The 15,284-nt window shown below is 41.2% G+C and overlaps 3 protein-coding genes across 3 annotated transcripts; 1 reads left to right on the forward strand and 2 right to left on the reverse strand.

The window, feature by feature from the left end:
- Positions 1–542: 542 nt before the first annotated feature.
- Positions 543–2,076, reverse strand: cox5b2 (cytochrome c oxidase subunit 5B2). Its single transcript, XM_079512006.1, has 4 exons — positions 1,920–2,076; positions 1,160–1,230; positions 885–984; positions 543–790 (listed from the first exon to the last, which is right to left on the reverse strand). The coding sequence occupies exons 1-4, from the start codon at positions 2,014–2,016 to the stop codon at positions 678–680; spliced, it is 381 nt and encodes a 126-aa protein (XP_079368132.1). The 5' UTR covers positions 2,017–2,076; the 3' UTR covers positions 543–677.
- A 4,334-nt stretch (positions 2,077–6,410) lies between these two features.
- dnajc12 (DnaJ (Hsp40) homolog, subfamily C, member 12) lies at positions 6,411–8,681 on the reverse strand. Its single transcript, XM_079512190.1, has 5 exons — positions 8,563–8,681; positions 8,209–8,287; positions 7,977–8,116; positions 7,741–7,882; positions 6,411–6,605 (listed from the first exon to the last, which is right to left on the reverse strand). Exons 1-5 carry the CDS (start codon positions 8,638–8,640, stop codon positions 6,523–6,525), a joined length of 522 nt encoding a protein of 173 aa, XP_079368316.1. The 5' UTR covers positions 8,641–8,681; the 3' UTR covers positions 6,411–6,522.
- An 879-nt stretch (positions 8,682–9,560) lies between these two features.
- Positions 9,561–15,048, forward strand: sirt1 (sirtuin 1). Its single transcript, XM_079512809.1, has 9 exons — positions 9,561–9,694; positions 10,206–10,334; positions 10,701–10,939; positions 11,716–11,868; positions 12,286–12,433; positions 12,525–12,604; positions 13,100–13,286; positions 13,388–13,963; positions 14,588–15,048. The coding sequence occupies exons 1-9, from the start codon at positions 9,679–9,681 to the stop codon at positions 14,911–14,913; spliced, it is 1,854 nt and encodes a 617-aa protein (XP_079368935.1). The 5' UTR covers positions 9,561–9,678; the 3' UTR covers positions 14,914–15,048.
- The last annotated feature ends 236 nt before the right edge of the window (positions 15,049–15,284 follow it).

A 15,284-nucleotide genomic window follows, 5' to 3' on the forward strand; every position in this document is an offset into this window, starting at 1 on the left:
CCCCCCACTGATTATGGGGGCAGGGATACACAAGCTGAATTTGGATAATATGGACACAGTTTGACAATGTATAAAGTCACCATACAGACAGATGAGGCAGTATCCCATTTCCTGAAAAAGGTAATATTTTGTTCATACCTGGTTTCTGCCCAACAGAGCTATACTGAAGCTTTGCAGCAAACAAAGTGGCACCCGATGGTATTCATACTACAAACTCAGATGAACAAATTGCAATCTGGTTATGAGGTTCTAGCATGAAATACCTGTCCTGCACACACATCAAGCATGTGTAGGACAGGTGGTGAAATAATGTTGCATTATTTCATTACCATCTTTAAAATACTTATGCCTCCAGGTGCCATGACTTTTCAGGGGTTAGAGGACCCTAAAACATCTTCCGGCATGTAGTTTCCTACTAATATTTGTCACAGTAGTACTGTGTAAAGCAGCACTGAAGGGATACATTTTATACATCAGCTCACCCTTTTCACAAGAAGAGTGCCCAGTTCACATGACAACCGGTGTAATTTGCAATGAGACCATTTAGTTTGGAGTTAACATTTTATTGATGAGAAACTGTACATGTTCAATAACCGGAACACATTGATCAGGGTATTTGACTTGAGTGAGGCAAGTAATGCTGACAGTGGTGTCTAGTCTTCTATTGGAGGCTTGTTTCAGTGGGGAATCTCTGTATGGACAAACTGATAGTAGGACCCACACTGGGGACAGCGCTGTGCATTTCCCTCATGGAGCCAGAACCAGATGATGGCGCTTTGGTCCTCCTCACCTACAGAGAATTTAAAAATAGCAAATAGATGAGCTCAAGACAACATATTGTGAGCTTTTAGACCTGCTATTTTTTGGGCTAATGTTGCACTTACACAGACAGCCCACCAGCCTTTTGTTACTGACGCCTGGGACAATGTGAGGCTCTGTTTTGGTTCCAGCATACAACTTGGGCTTGAGAATGCTGTATGGATCCTGTGTTGTAAATAGAACAGTTGAAAACATCCGTGGAATATCTTACACCGGAAAATATGCATAATTAGTGGTTCTCATTCAAACTAGGTCTTAACTCAAGTGTACCACAGGTTCATTTTACACTTAGTTATGGGGGGGAGGAGGGGGGGTCGTTATATTGGACACAGAAGCCTACCAGTCCCTTCTTGGAACTCTCCATAGCACGACGCTCCAACCCAGTGGCTTGTTCCTCGTCCGTTGGTACCCCTGCAATAAATCAATGTAATTTATGACAACTGTGTGATACTTTAATTAGCTCAATCATAGCATTGCAGTTAGTTCCCATGTGCCAGTTTTTGCAATTCTCAGTTGCGGTTTGGTAAACTCAAGTGATTAAATTATGACTTGTTTGTTACTAGATGAGCATGTCCGCAATATAGTTCTAGACGCCACCCACAGAGCAGGGCTACTTCTGTCCTGTGCTGTGCACACATGCTGGCTGCTGGCACAAGTCCAGTATGTATCACACGTATGCCAAGGAAGGTGGGTCTATCAAAGGCCTTTATGCCACTTCAATCCAAATGACCTTCATTTTGTTTTTTAATTCAACGATTTCCAGCTTGTATACGGCATTTATAAGAAGGGGTAAACCCATAAGAGAACCACAAGGGAAAACATAGCAGCTTTAATTCAAATTCAAAATGTCTTGTGCGTGAAAATGCGTGTGTCATGATCATTTTTAGTTGACAAGCTTGGTAAAAAAAAGGTTCAATCAAGGCTATAATGTATTATCATTACATTTAATAACTCTTTCGATATGTTCATTTCAAGTGAGCTATGAAAAACGGCAAAGCAAAGTTATTTGTTTACTGCGTATCTCCGCGGTATCTAAACGTTACATTCCGTGGTTTCATTTATCACACACCTGACACACACATGTAGACGCATGATCTTACCTTGCAGGGTCCCCATGGCGCGTTGCAGTGGTCTGGACACAACATTGGGTCTTGTCGCTACTGTACAAGCTCTGACTAGAAGAAGACGTCCCGCCATGTTGATATCACTGACTGTCAGGTACTGCTTTTTAGTTTGACCCTAAACATTCACTTGTCCTGAGATGAACCCATATATTCGGACATGATCTGAGTGGCAGGTGATTGTCCACTCACAGCTCAGACGATGGCTATGTCGGCCAATGAAATTGAGCACAGAATTTGCAAGTTGCTGATCGGACCTGTCTGGCAATAGAGCGGAAACGGTGTATGTTGTGTTGTGTGTGTGTAATGTATGCGTAAAATACCGGATACAGTAGGCGGGTTCTAGACCGGATCAGAGCAATACTCCCTAAATCGAAACCAGGCTTTCCACAGGCACTGCGGAAAGCCTGGTGGTGGTGACGCGTCGCGACTCTCGCGAGGTCACGAGTCAAACAACAGGTGCCACCGTGCCAGGCGCCCCTGCTCACGCTCAGTCCAGTTAACATTCACTTCACAGTTCACATAGATCAGTGGTTTTCAACCAGTGGTCCTTGAGGGGGTTCCAGGTGGTCCCCAGCTAAATGATAGCTATAGCTCCAATCATCACCCACATAGTAAACCTCTCCATCAAACAGGGACAGGTCCCCCAAGATTTCAAACTGGCCAAAGTAACCCCCTTGCACAAGAAAGGGAGTAAATTAGACCCCGGCAACTACCGCCCTATTTCTATTCTTAGTTCCATCTCGAAAGTGAAAAATAGTCTATGAACAGGTTGAAAAGTATCTTGCCACTAATAAATTATTGTACGAGTTCCAATCTGGCTTCAGAACATCCCACTCCACTGACACATGTCTTCTCTATTTGAGCGACCACATCAAACAAGAGGTGGACGCTGGCAAATACTGCGGCATGGTCATGCTGGACCTCCAAAAGGCTTTTGACACCGTGAACCACTCCATACTGGTTAACAAGCTAAAAGCAATTGGTTTCGATAGCACATCAGTGAGCTGGATGCAATCCTACCTGGAGGGGAGAGAACAGATGGTGGAAGTGAACGGAACACTGTCCCCCCCCCTCCCAGTGAGCTGTGGCGTTCCACAAGGAAGCATACTAGGGCCTCTACTGTTCCTAATATATGTAAACGACATGACTTCAGCCTGTGACTGCAACTTGTTCCTGTTCGCAGATGACTCAGCACTGCTGGTCTCGGACAAGAACAAACTGCAGGTTGAAAATGCCCTCAGCTCTGAACTCGGTAGAATCTGCACCTGGCTCGCTGATAACAAACTATCTTTACACCTGGGAAAAACTGAATCCATTCTCTTTGGCTCTATTAGTAATCTCAGCAAGGCAAATGGCTTCTTGGTTAGAGTGGGTGACAATGTTATCACACGTAAAGATGAAATTACCTACCTAGGTTCCATCCTGGAGGCTAATCTTTCCGGTGATAAAATGGCCACCAACGTAATCAAAAAAGTCAACCATAGAACAAGATTCCTCTACAGGATCTCCTCACTGGTCAACAAAAACACCTTGAAGACCTTAACAGGAGCCCTTGTACAGGGTTTCTTTGACTATGCATGCACCTCCTGGTACCACAGCACCTCAAAGGCCCTTAAAACCAGGCTCCAGACTTCCCAAAACAAACTGGTCAGGCTCCTACTTGATCTAGCCCCCCGAACCCACCTCACCCCTGCCCACTTCGACAGGCTGGAATGGCTTAGGGTCGACGACAGAGTACAGCATCTTGCAATGGGTCTGGTCCACAAGATTCGATACACCACCAAGATACCCATGTACCTGTCTAGATACTTCCTTAATGTTAACGAAGTCCACACCCACAACACCAGAGGGAGTACAACGAACCATGTACAACCCAGATTCGGCACAAACAAGGGACTAAATTCTTTTCGCTCCTATGCCACCAAAATGTGGAACGCCCTACCAACTGTCATTAAGACATGCGAATCCCTTGACTCCTTCAAAACCGCTCTCAAAGGGCACCTACGGATGGCTGCAATTCGAAACTGGCCCCCGTAAAATCTGAATCCCCCCCCCGCCCCCCCCTTCTTTCCCCTCACTGTATATATTTCTTTTCCCTTTTTACCTCCTTTTTGATGAATTCCTGTTCTGTCTATAGAAGTGTCTATTTGTACGTCTCTAAATGTTTTGATGATTTGAACATGGTGGACCCTGTTGGAAACAAGTGTAATGCTTAATTGGGTCGTCCACTCACAGTTAACAGCCTTTGTATTGAGTTTGTGCTTGAAATGTACTGTAATTCTGCAAACTGTTAATAAATTCTTCAATCAATCAATCAATGATGGACAGTTGATAACCAAATGGTCCCTTTAGTGCGGCGTATACCTTATAGTAGATATTTTACTCTTGATAGCGTAAACGCACTCAAGAGTTAAATTATTGTTAAACATCTGCATTACTTAATTTACAAGAAGTCTACACAAATTAGAGTATGTAGAATAATTGTTATTTTGATCAAAGTTTGCCAACACCCAACAGCATGGAATTTTGAACAAAAGTCATTCGTTTCGGGTCGGCTAAATCTCATCAAATGGTGGTCCGTGGCCCAAATGCTCAATAATGGGCCTTGATATAAAAAAGGTTGAAAACCACTGACATGGATGATAGAAACACACAAAAAAGAGACAGTACACAGTAGTTCTGTTGCAAACTGACATCTGTGGCTAGCCTTAATTTATTTTGAGCCTGAGGCAAAAATGAGCCTGCAACGTTTTAGTTTACAAATAATATAGCCTAATATATTAGGAATACAAAAGATTTGACAACATTAAAGTCTGATAAATATATATTTCTTAATATATCAAATTAATCGTCCAAAAAGAAAAGCATCCATTTTGTTTAAGAGTGGAATGTTTGTGTCAAAAAAGATGCATAACCTTAAAATAAATTGCTGATAGCTGGGGCGGAATTCGTCCAAAATCAACAAGATTGTGCACTTTGGTGCACAATCTTGCCAAGTTTTTGGCATGGTATTAGGTATGGTTATAGTAAGTAAGTAAGTAAGTAGTCAATTTTATTTATAGAGCACATTTCAAGAGAAGAGATCAATACAGCACTATGTTACAAAGGCCTGTCTAAAAAGGTTATAGAACGTCGCAGTTTTAGTATGTTATTTAGCATACCCAATACTAATAGAATCCATTGAAGAGATTTTTATCTCTTCTATCCATTATTTTGGTTTTTAACCATATACTGGCCCATTTAATATTAGATTCATTGCAAACTGAGCACTATGGGGGGAGCCCAACGCGTTTGCGTCGCACTTGGTTGTCACCAAGTGCACGATTTTAACAAATTCTGTCCCAGCTATGAAGATAATCATCTACAACTTCTGTATTTGTATATTATTATTTATTATTTTTCTAGGTAGAAGTATTTGAATGAGTTTTATATATTGATGACAATATGCGTTGTCATCAATAAGCTATTCAACAACAATAAGCTATTTCTTATTTTTATATAATAAACACATACATAGTGTCCAACTACAATGTTAAACATTGCACATACAATGTTTCAATATAGGTTGACTATAGCATATAAATGTGAAGTTTAGGCACGGTTTAATATTAACAATTTATACTACAACAAAACACTTTGGTCAGTCCAGGGATTTACTTATGCCACTGTTATGTTTGGAAAGCCTGGGTATCGAGGCTATGTTTGATCTATCATATAGCTTTAGGCCCCAATTACATTCCAGAAGAACATGCATTTCTTGCATTTCACAAGAAAATCTTGTAAAAGTAGGACTATAATAGAGAATAAATGTTATTTACTGTAAATCTATTCACTTTTCTTTTCATTTTGTCACCTGACTGGATGTTTTTGTCCTACTGTATGGTAGAGTATAGTTCACTCAAAAAATGACGTATTTTCTATCAATTACACACCCCACGAAGCCTTGAATTTATGGTTTTTATGGTTTTGTCGCATTCCTTTTTTTCACCCATTTTTTCACCCAGTGTGAAAAAATGGGGGCCCTTTCGTCAACCACACCTCGGGTATACGTGGGCACTGATGACGCGGCGGAGAGGACACACCCCCAGCACCCACAGCGTCCCCAGCGGGAATCGAACCCAGGACCTTGAGGCAACAGCACTACCGACTGTGCCACCGTGCCCCCGGTTTTGTCGCATTCCTAAGCCAATGCATTCCTAAGCCAATACTTTGATGACCAGGGCACCGCACAGTCAACCCAGTAGGAGACTCTCCTACTATGAATTCAAGGCTTCATGAGGTGTGTACACAACCTTTGACATACATTTTGACCTGAAAGGCAAATTCTAATTCTCCCCAGAGCAAGCAGGCAAGCTCCATTAGTCGTTATAATTTCAACACATGCGCAGGAGACCTGGGTTCAATCCGGAGTTGAACAGGATAGTTACATAATGCAGCTTTAAGGTTCTTAACTCACAGTGGCAACTTACAGTTTTTCTATTTCCATTTTAAATTCAGACCACTTTCACACAACTTTGGTATCACAGTGACAGACTTTACGACAGACTGATAACAAGGAAACATTTAAAAGATGATACATTTAGATTTCATAATTTCTGAACTTCCGCAGTAGACTGGATGGTGAGTCACCTTCCCAACGGAAGCGCCTGTGGCAGTAGTCACCTAGAATAATTCATGGATAAAAGTTATCTCATATATCAGGTTGGGTCAAAGTCAGAGATAGCTAAAAAAAAATAGCTGATCTACAAGCTCACACCTCAGCTTGCACCTTAAAGGCCCTAAAAACAAGGCTCCAGACATCCCAAAACTACTTGGCCTTACTCCCAGAATCGGGGGCGGTGGTGGTTCAGGGGTAGAGTGCCTGGATGGTAACCGCAAGGTTGCCAGTTCAAACCCGGGCTCCCCCAGAGTTACTGTCGAAGTGTCCTTGAGCAAGACACTGAACCCCTAATTGCTCCCGATGTGCTAGTTGGTGACTTGCATGGTTTCCGTTGCCATCGGTGTATGAATATGTGTGTGAATGGGTGAATGTAATGCACAATCTCTGTAAAGCGCCTTGGATAAAGGCGCTATATAAATTTACCATTTACCATTTAGAACCCACCTCACCCCTGCTCATTTTGATAGGTTGGAATGGAATGGTTGACGACAGAGTACAGCAACTTGCAATGGGCCTGGTCTACAAGATTCGCTACACCACTAAGATACACATGCACCTGTCATGATCACAACACCAGAGGGAGTTCAACAAACCACATTCAACCCAGATTCGGCTCAAACAATACAAGGGGTTAAATTAATTTCGCTCCTATGCCACTAAAATGTGGAACGCCCTACCAACAGCCGTTAACAGCCTCCTTCAAAACCGCTCTCAAAGAGCACTTACAGCCATCTGCAATTCGAAACTGGCCCCTGTTAAAAAGTGAAAGTCCCCCCTTCTATTTTTTACCCTTTTTTCTAACTGTGTATTTGATGATTTTTTTTGCATAGATGTGCATATTTGTATATATCTTTAAATGTTTTGATGAATTGAAAATAGAGGACCCTGATGTAAACAAGTCTTATTGCTTCTTGGACTGTACCCATTCTGCAATCTGTTAATAACATTTTCAATCAATCAATCAATCAATCAATCACACAATGTGTTGTTGCTATGCGTTGTGTGAGCTTGTAGATCGTCTATTTTCAGGACCAAGCACATAGCTAACCTCAGTCGTATTAAGTTTATTAAGTAGTAGGTAGCGGTAAACAACACTTCTGTTTTTCAGACTTTCAAGTTATTTTAAACTGTACTTACTTGAGGGTGGCACTTCTTCATTTGAGGACACTCCTTGTGTCTCCAGCTCCAAATGAGAATCATCTGCAGAGGTAGCAGAGTATTGTGCCTTCACCCCCTCCAACATTGCTTCCTTCTTGGTTCTCACTGCAAAGTGCATTGACTGAAAACAGTTCACCAGATCAATTAATAGCAATAGCCATAATGGCATAAAATTACAGCTGGTGTATTTGCAACTGATTTACAAAGTCACTTACTGTTTTCACAGAATCATTCAAGGCTTGCCAGTCATGGAAAAGCATGACAATTCCACTTCTTCTCCACAGGTCATAGTTTTTCCTTTTACTTTCATTGCACAGAACCTCTTTTGCTTCTTGCAACTTTTGAAAATCTTCCACTGCAATGTTTTCATAAATGGTGAATAAATGGTGCATTTGTAAAGGCAATTTACATAGATTGTGGACAATAAATTGGGAAGCAGGATGTTACCTGCTGTTGGATTGTCTGGGTGTTTGTCTGGGTGGCATGCCAAGGCTCGAATCTTATACTCGTTGACAATCTGTTCAGTCTGTAAGAAAAATAAGGCGTTCTGTGTGCTATTGTTTACAGGTCTAGTCCAGGTTCTGGAGCCTAGGACCATGCAGGATCGTGAGCGGCGCGCGGTTACGGGTTACATAATATTATAGCCATGATTATAGCCCGTTGCACGTTGTTGATGACGTTTCATAGTGAATTCTGTCATCTTTTATCAGTTTTATCTTTTAAACTGTTATCATTTTGATCAGGAGAAAGGCAAAAATACAGTATTAAAGCATATGGAAACTGGCAAATGGCAATACTTACCGACGATAATTCATCACACCCTAATAAACCGTAGTAATCCTCCAAGTCCTCTGGTCTACAATTCAAAACGGCCTCCATAAAATACGCAAAACTGTTCACAATATGGGACGGATTTCTAAAGGATCACAGCTGCTTAACTAGCGGCTGTTCTGTTCTGTTCAGCTGTTGCTGTGGCTGTTGTCTGACTGACTCTGATGTAAGATCCGTTATGTTCTCGTTGTCAGACACTGGCATAACATAAGCACATTGTTTACACACATGTTACTTAGCTCAGTTATATTCATCATTGGGGATAAAGTAAACATTCCTATGGTTAATGGATGTATTTTTTTTCTCTCCAAGAAGCAGAAAATCTTCTATAATGTACAAATTTAAGGCTTCAAAAAGATTGCAATCTCAAGATAAGCATTTTAGGGATTATGGATCATGGACCAATTATGAATGATGTGTGTTAGTGTGTAAAACACAACAATAATAGCGTTCATAACTTCATACTTCATTTCCTACGATGATTTTTAATTTTTAACCACATGACATATTTTGTTATGGTTTGACGTCATCGACGTAAAGGAAGTCGCGGCCAGGACGCCACTATTGGTGGAGAAGGAGTCACGTGGTCCATGCAAATCAACCAGCTGTCGACCGGGGAAGAATTCTTCTCTTTTTCTTTTTTCTCTTTTACAACCCAGTTCTTGTTCTTCTCAGCGGCTTTACGGGCTGAAGATGGCGGACACCAAGAGCACTACTCTCGGCAGGGCCTGCTCGAGGGCCTCCGATACGGACGAACCGGTCGCGAAAAAGTCCAAAATAAGCGCGGTCGTGGATTATGGACTGGAAAAAGCCGAGACTGGACAGCTCTCGCACGCAGCGGAGGCCGCCGAGGGCCGCCGGGAGGCGGCGGTGAACTGCGGGCGGCAGGAGGAGGCGGCAGAGGGGGAGGAGGAGGCTGAGCCGGCGGTGGTGGAACAGGCCCCAGCAACAGTGCTGCTGGGGCCTGTTCCACCACCGGCTAGGCCGGCAGCGGCGCTAGGCGGAGACAATGGACCGACACTGTTGACCCCGGAGCCCCATAGCAGAGCCGTGGAAGCACACGAGAACAGCGCGCTTCATGGAACGATGGGAGAGGCCACAGGTAGACGCATGAGCCCCGGGACGTTACTTACTGTAGCAGAGCTCCCCGTGTTGTCATGAGCTCAAAGTAGCCACGTTTAGCGAACAACACTATTTGAGAGTCCAGGACAGTGTAAAATGCCTAATTGGACCTTGAACAAAATTACATAAACATTTGGGAAGTTTTTTTTAAACTCGAATGGTGGGCACTGGGCAAAGTACAAATGGAGCCAAATGTCAATTTACTGCGTGAATCTCTGATCTCAGTGGCACAGAGTAGTAGATAAATTAACAGTAGGCTTAACATTTGATCTTTATTCTATGCATTGCATTGGGTGAAATAGCAACTTATCATTAGCCATTTTATTCATGTCCTTTCCCATTACTCTTGACTTTCATGTCAACTCTTAGACTGGTATAATTGTGGCATCATAAGTTATGTTATATGTCACAACAGTGTAGATATAACTGTATTACTATAATTACGTTTCACTTTCATTTGTGTAATACTTGTGTTCTGTGTTAATACTCAGATGTACTTGGGCTCATTGGTGAGGAACTTCCTTCAAATGGACTAGCAGAAACCCCAGAACACATCAACGAGGAGGATGACAGATCTTCACATGCAAGCTCAAGTGACTGGACACCTCAACCACAAATAGGTGACAGATAGTTATGTCGTCTTACTGGAAGCTGGCATATATTACTGTTATTTGATTACTCCCATATCTTCTATTGATTGATTTTAGAGCCTGTGGTCAGGTAGGTCCACTACTCGTATTAGACAGTGAATAGTGAAGCTCAGAGTGTATATTCTCCGCTCCCCAAATGGGCTTTCCATTTCCATTCTCAGCAGTCAACATTTTAGCGCTTGCACCAGAGACCTGGTTTGGAATTGGAATCGGAATCCCGGCTAGGACATAAACTTTGTTTCACAGATTGCAGTTCTAAGTAATTATATACTCGGTCAGCGATGAAACGAACAACTCGGACTAAAAATTCTGACTTCTTGTCATGTCTTTGACTAGGTTCCTACAGATTCATCCAACAGCACATCCTGAGAGAGACTGACCCGAGGACCATTCTGAAAGACTTGCTTCCAGAGACCGTACTCCCACCGGATTTAGATGACATGACGTTGTGGCAGATCATAATTAATATCTCAGAACCTCCAAAAAGAAAGAAGCGCAAGGATGTTAACACCTTGGAGGATGTGGTCCGACTGCTCCATGAAAGTAAAAAGATCCTGGTTCTGACTGGTGCTGGGGTATGTATTAACATTAGTGTTATTTTGTTCCGTTTTACAAATTAACCTATAATAAATGCTAAAGGGTAATTTGACCTTTAAATTCATTTTAATATCTGACTGAAATTGTTAAAAAACCTTTTGAAATAATAATTTTAAAAATGTCGGAAACCCATAAAATGTTCCCGACCCAGTGTCTAGGAAAGACTTCTCTAGAACTACAGACCATGTTGTGAAAAGTTTAATTTAGAAGTATTTCTACTGCGCAGGAGGCATAGTCTCCTTCCAAAAACGCTACCAGAGCATCAAATCTCGCACCACCCGTCTCAGTAAAGTTTTTTCCCCCAGGCAGTCAGGCTGCTGAACAGCTGACCTTGCACTGTATGCACTGACACTTTACATTGCACTTTCTTGTTGTCTGTTTGCACTATAGTTGTTGTGTTGTTGTGTATATTGTCTTAAGACTGAGAGTGCTCGGAGCAAAATTAATTTCATTGTATTCATAGTTTTATACACTGTATTTATACATATGTTGTAGTCTTTTCCTCTGGCCCAGAGATAGCTGTTGACTTTTTAAAATTACATTGAGATCCATTGTATTGGAATGACCGCATAATCAATAATGGCAGAAAACTCCTAAACTTGGCAAACATTTTCTGGAAGAGGAAAAACTTATTTTTGGTGTATTTTGGGTGAACTACCCCTTTAAAATATACTCTACCCCTTTAAAATATACTCTACAATAGTATAAAGGACTATTGTAGAGGTTTCGCTGATTGCACTTTTTGTTTCCATAGGTGTCTGTTTCATGTGGAATACCAGACTTTCGTTCCAGGGATGGTATATATGCAAGGCTTGCTGTAGATTTCCCTGATCTTCCAGACCCACAAGCTATGTTTGATATCGAGTACTTTAGAAGAGACCCAAGACCCTTCTTCAAATTTGCAAAGGTTTGTTGACTGTGCACCCTTGTTTCACTTCTGACGTATAAAAATGTAAAATATATTACTTGACATTAAGGATGCAACAGTTAATCGAAATGAATCAATTTAATCCAATATGTTTTTCGTACATCGATAATTGATATTTATCAATCAATTCCTATTTTGGGCATTACATTACGGGTGAAATGATTAATAAAGAAAAACAATTGATCTACAAGCTCTTAACACCTCGCTTTTTTGCACTACATTAAAAATATTCATTATTTTTATATTTAAAGTAAATGCATTTTTCCCTTACTTGATTAATCAAAAAGGTAATAGAATAATCGTGAAGAAGATAATCAATATTTGCAGCCTTACTTGCCATTCAAGTGGATTAAGTGCATACAAATGGGTATTTTGACAATGTCTCTTTCGGTGCAGGAAATTTACCCAGGTCAGTTCCAGCCATCACCCTGTCACAAGTTCATATCTATGCTGGATAAGCAGGGGAAGCTGTTACGGAATTACACACAGAACATTGATACTTTAGAACAAGTGGCTGGTGTACAGAGGATTATCCAGTGTCATGGTACGTTTTTTATAGCCTATATAAAAGTTCAACATATTTTGTTAAATACTCATGCAGTGATCAAGAGTCAATAATACTTTTATTGTTTTAGGGTCATTTGCAACTGCAAGATGTCTTGTCTGTAAACACAAAGTGGATTGCGAGGCTGTAAGGGAAGACATCTTTAACCAGGTACTACCACTATACCACCGATGTTAAAGTGACTGCAAAGTTATACAACAGTTAAAATTATAATAACTACACCAAATCATGTTCCTGGCCAATAAATCAACATCCAAGTCTAAGAAAATCTTTCATTCGTATCAGACTGAGTGGAAACATCACATTTCTTTCCGACTTGTATGTTTATAATTACTTACTACAGCATCCATATTCTGAGGGGAACATGTGCGCAATAACACATCTACAAGCTCACATTGCGATTCGTTAACTTGTGAGCTTGTTGATCAGCTATTTTTGGTATAGAGGACGCCAGACAAAAGCAGTCCAAATACAGTTGTAACCAAGGTCCATTTTACTAAGAATGGAGGAACTGTTAAGTACTGAAAAAAAATCATGTATGAAAATCTGTGTCTACCTGTATTACAATTCATTTTGGGACATTCAGTATAGCTTTACCATCAAGTTGTTTTAAATGATTGTATGTCCCTATTTATCATTCTGCAGGTTGTCCCTCGCTGTCCACGATGTGCCCCAGATATCCCCTTGGCAATCATGAAGCCTGATATTGTCTTTTTTGGAGAGAATCTTCCAGAAATGTTCCACAGAGCCATGAAACAGGATAAGGATGAGGTGGACCTTTTGATCGTCATCGGCTCGTCGCTTAAAGTCCGACCAGTTGCTCTCATCCCAAGTATGTTTGCAATGCATCAGTTTATAGTTTTTCTTATGTTTAATAAGACTCAGTAAGTCCATGCATTAGTAACAGTGCCCCTATTGTCCTTCTCCATCCAGACTCTATTCCTCATGAAGTGCCTCAGGTACTTATAAATCGGGAACAGCTGCCTCACCTCAACTTCGATGTGGAGCTACTAGGGGACTGTGACGTCATCATTAACGAGCTCTGTCACCGACTAGCCGGAGATTTTGAGCAGCTGTGCTACAACACATTAAGACTCACTGAAATCACAGAAAAGCCCCCTCGATTACCGGCTCCCACAGAGCAGAATTCCTCGAGTGACAACTTGTCGGGTTCTGGCGAGGATGTGCAGGAGGAATATAGTCCATGCAATGCAGACTCAGTCAAGCCATCAGATGAGATGGAAAGTCAGAATGTCACAAAAACTGTACATGATGATGATGATGATGATGATACTGATGCTGCAGCAGCTGATGATGATGTAACACCCCCAGAGTCTTGTCCAAATGCCCAGCATCCTAAGGAAGAGACAACTGCATCTTCAGAGCCGGTGGAGGACGTGCCAAAAGAAGAAGCTGCCGAAGTAAAGAACCAAAACTCCAACCTCGAAGGTCGCAGACGATGCTGGATCAGTCGAATCAACAGAAGTCCAATCAGCAAACGTCTTGAAAGTATGTTTTAGACTTTAGTAACTAAACTGAATCAGTATAATTTTCAGAATTAGAACTTGATTAATTAGATGTTTTGCACAATACCCCAAGAGTAAAAAGTAAAAAATATAAGAACACTATCAAGAATAAAAAAAACAACAACATTGAGCTTTTCTTTTTGAATTATTTTAATTTACTGACTTTGCTACCTGCTTTACATTAGCGATGATCACTATACTCAGAAACTGTTAATTGGCCATGTTTGAATTTGACTTAGTGCATTGTTTTGACATGCAATGTGAATTGTGAACAGTATATCAGTAATATCACAAGACCAGTCATGTGTCACGTCACGTAACTGATGTACTTGTGTGTAAATGGCAAAAAGCAAGGACAGTTGTGAATGTGAGCATTATGTGTGTGTTATAAAGTGATCTAAATGGCATTTGAAGCTCATGGCAGGTGAATTGATTTTATCAGTGCACTGTGACGAGGTTGAGCAGATGATACTTTTAGATATTGAACCTATGCTTGCCGAGAAGCATTTTGGAACATGATTTTTTTTAACATCAGTACAAAAATACCAAGCACTGAAGCTAAACTCAACTGATTGTGTGTTTATTGTTTATATATTTTTTCCTTCAGCATCTCAGTATCTGTTCCAAGCACCTAACCACTACATCTTCCATGGGGCCGAAGTATACTCTGACTCTGAAGATGAGATGTCAAGCTCCTGTGAGAGTGAGAGTGAGGACTCATGCTGCAGTGCCGATGGTATGGAGATGGAGGAGGAGGAGGAGGAGGAAGAGGAGAGCGATGCCGAGGATTCCAGCATGCTAGCGGCAGAGGAAGAGGAAGAGGCTAGCCTCAGAGACACAGTACCACACAAGCTAACGTTGGCCAATGAGGGCACATCAAATGTGCAGACAGACAGTACTTCTGACGACGTTCAGAGCACCACACACCTTTAAATGTAAACTACCATGCCTCAAAGCACTAATTGTCCTAATTCCCTCTTTTTTTATGTTTTGTATATTTTTGACTCATCAACCTTACTATTCATTTTCATAAAGATGAGACCACTGTGTGATTATGCAGCAAGTTCATTCTCATTTCCTTTTTCTATTTTGTTGTGCCCTGTATGCTGAAACTACTTACTGTGCACACCTCAATGGAATTTGTTTGTTTATTTCTGTCAACATGTTCATCTCATTTTATAAAAACTCGCATTGGGTGCAACAGTAGAATAAGCTTTTCGATTTCAATTACTAAATTTGCCAATATTTACAATCAATCAATGTGACATTATGTTCCCAATGCGTTCTTCATTGTATACATGTCA

Source organism: Electrona antarctica (assembly GCF_951216825.1).
Source record: "Electrona antarctica genome assembly, chromosome: 10".
Lineage (NCBI taxonomy): Eukaryota > Metazoa > Chordata > Actinopteri > Myctophiformes > Myctophidae > Electrona > Electrona antarctica.

What these genes read in the sequence shown, in the direction of transcription:
- sirt1 (XM_079512809.1), top strand. An exon ending in CCTTCTTCAAATTTGCAAAG is followed by an intron (nt 11,869 to 12,285) that starts GTTTGTTGACTG and finishes CTTTCGGTGCAG; the next exon opens with GAAATTTACCCAGGTCAGTT. An exon ending in ACCAGTTGCTCTCATCCCAA is followed by an intron (nt 13,287 to 13,387) that starts GTATGTTTGCAA and finishes TTCTCCATCCAG; the next exon opens with ACTCTATTCCTCATGAAGTG.
- cox5b2 (XM_079512006.1), bottom strand. Translation starts at nt 2,016, where the DNA reads ATGGCGGGACGTCTTCTTCTAGTCAGAGCTTGTACAGTAGCGACAAGA. An exon ending in AGAGTTCCAAGAAGGGACTG is followed by an intron (nt 985 to 1,159) that starts GTAGGCTTCTGT and finishes TTTACAACACAG; the next exon opens with GATCCATACAGCATTCTCAA. An exon ending in AAGGCTGGTGGGCTGTCTGT is followed by an intron (nt 791 to 884) that starts GTAAGTGCAACA and finishes AATTCTCTGTAG; the next exon opens with GTGAGGAGGACCAAAGCGCC.
- dnajc12 (XM_079512190.1), bottom strand. Translation starts at nt 8,640, where the DNA reads ATGGAGGCCGTTTTGAATTGTAGACCAGAGGACTTGGAGGATTACTAC. An exon ending in CCCAGACAATCCAACAGCAG is followed by an intron (nt 8,117 to 8,208) that starts GTAACATCCTGC and finishes AAAACATTGCAG; the next exon opens with TGGAAGATTTTCAAAAGTTG. An exon ending in TGAATGATTCTGTGAAAACA is followed by an intron (nt 7,883 to 7,976) that starts GTAAGTGACTTT and finishes AACTGTTTTCAG; the next exon opens with TCAATGCACTTTGCAGTGAG.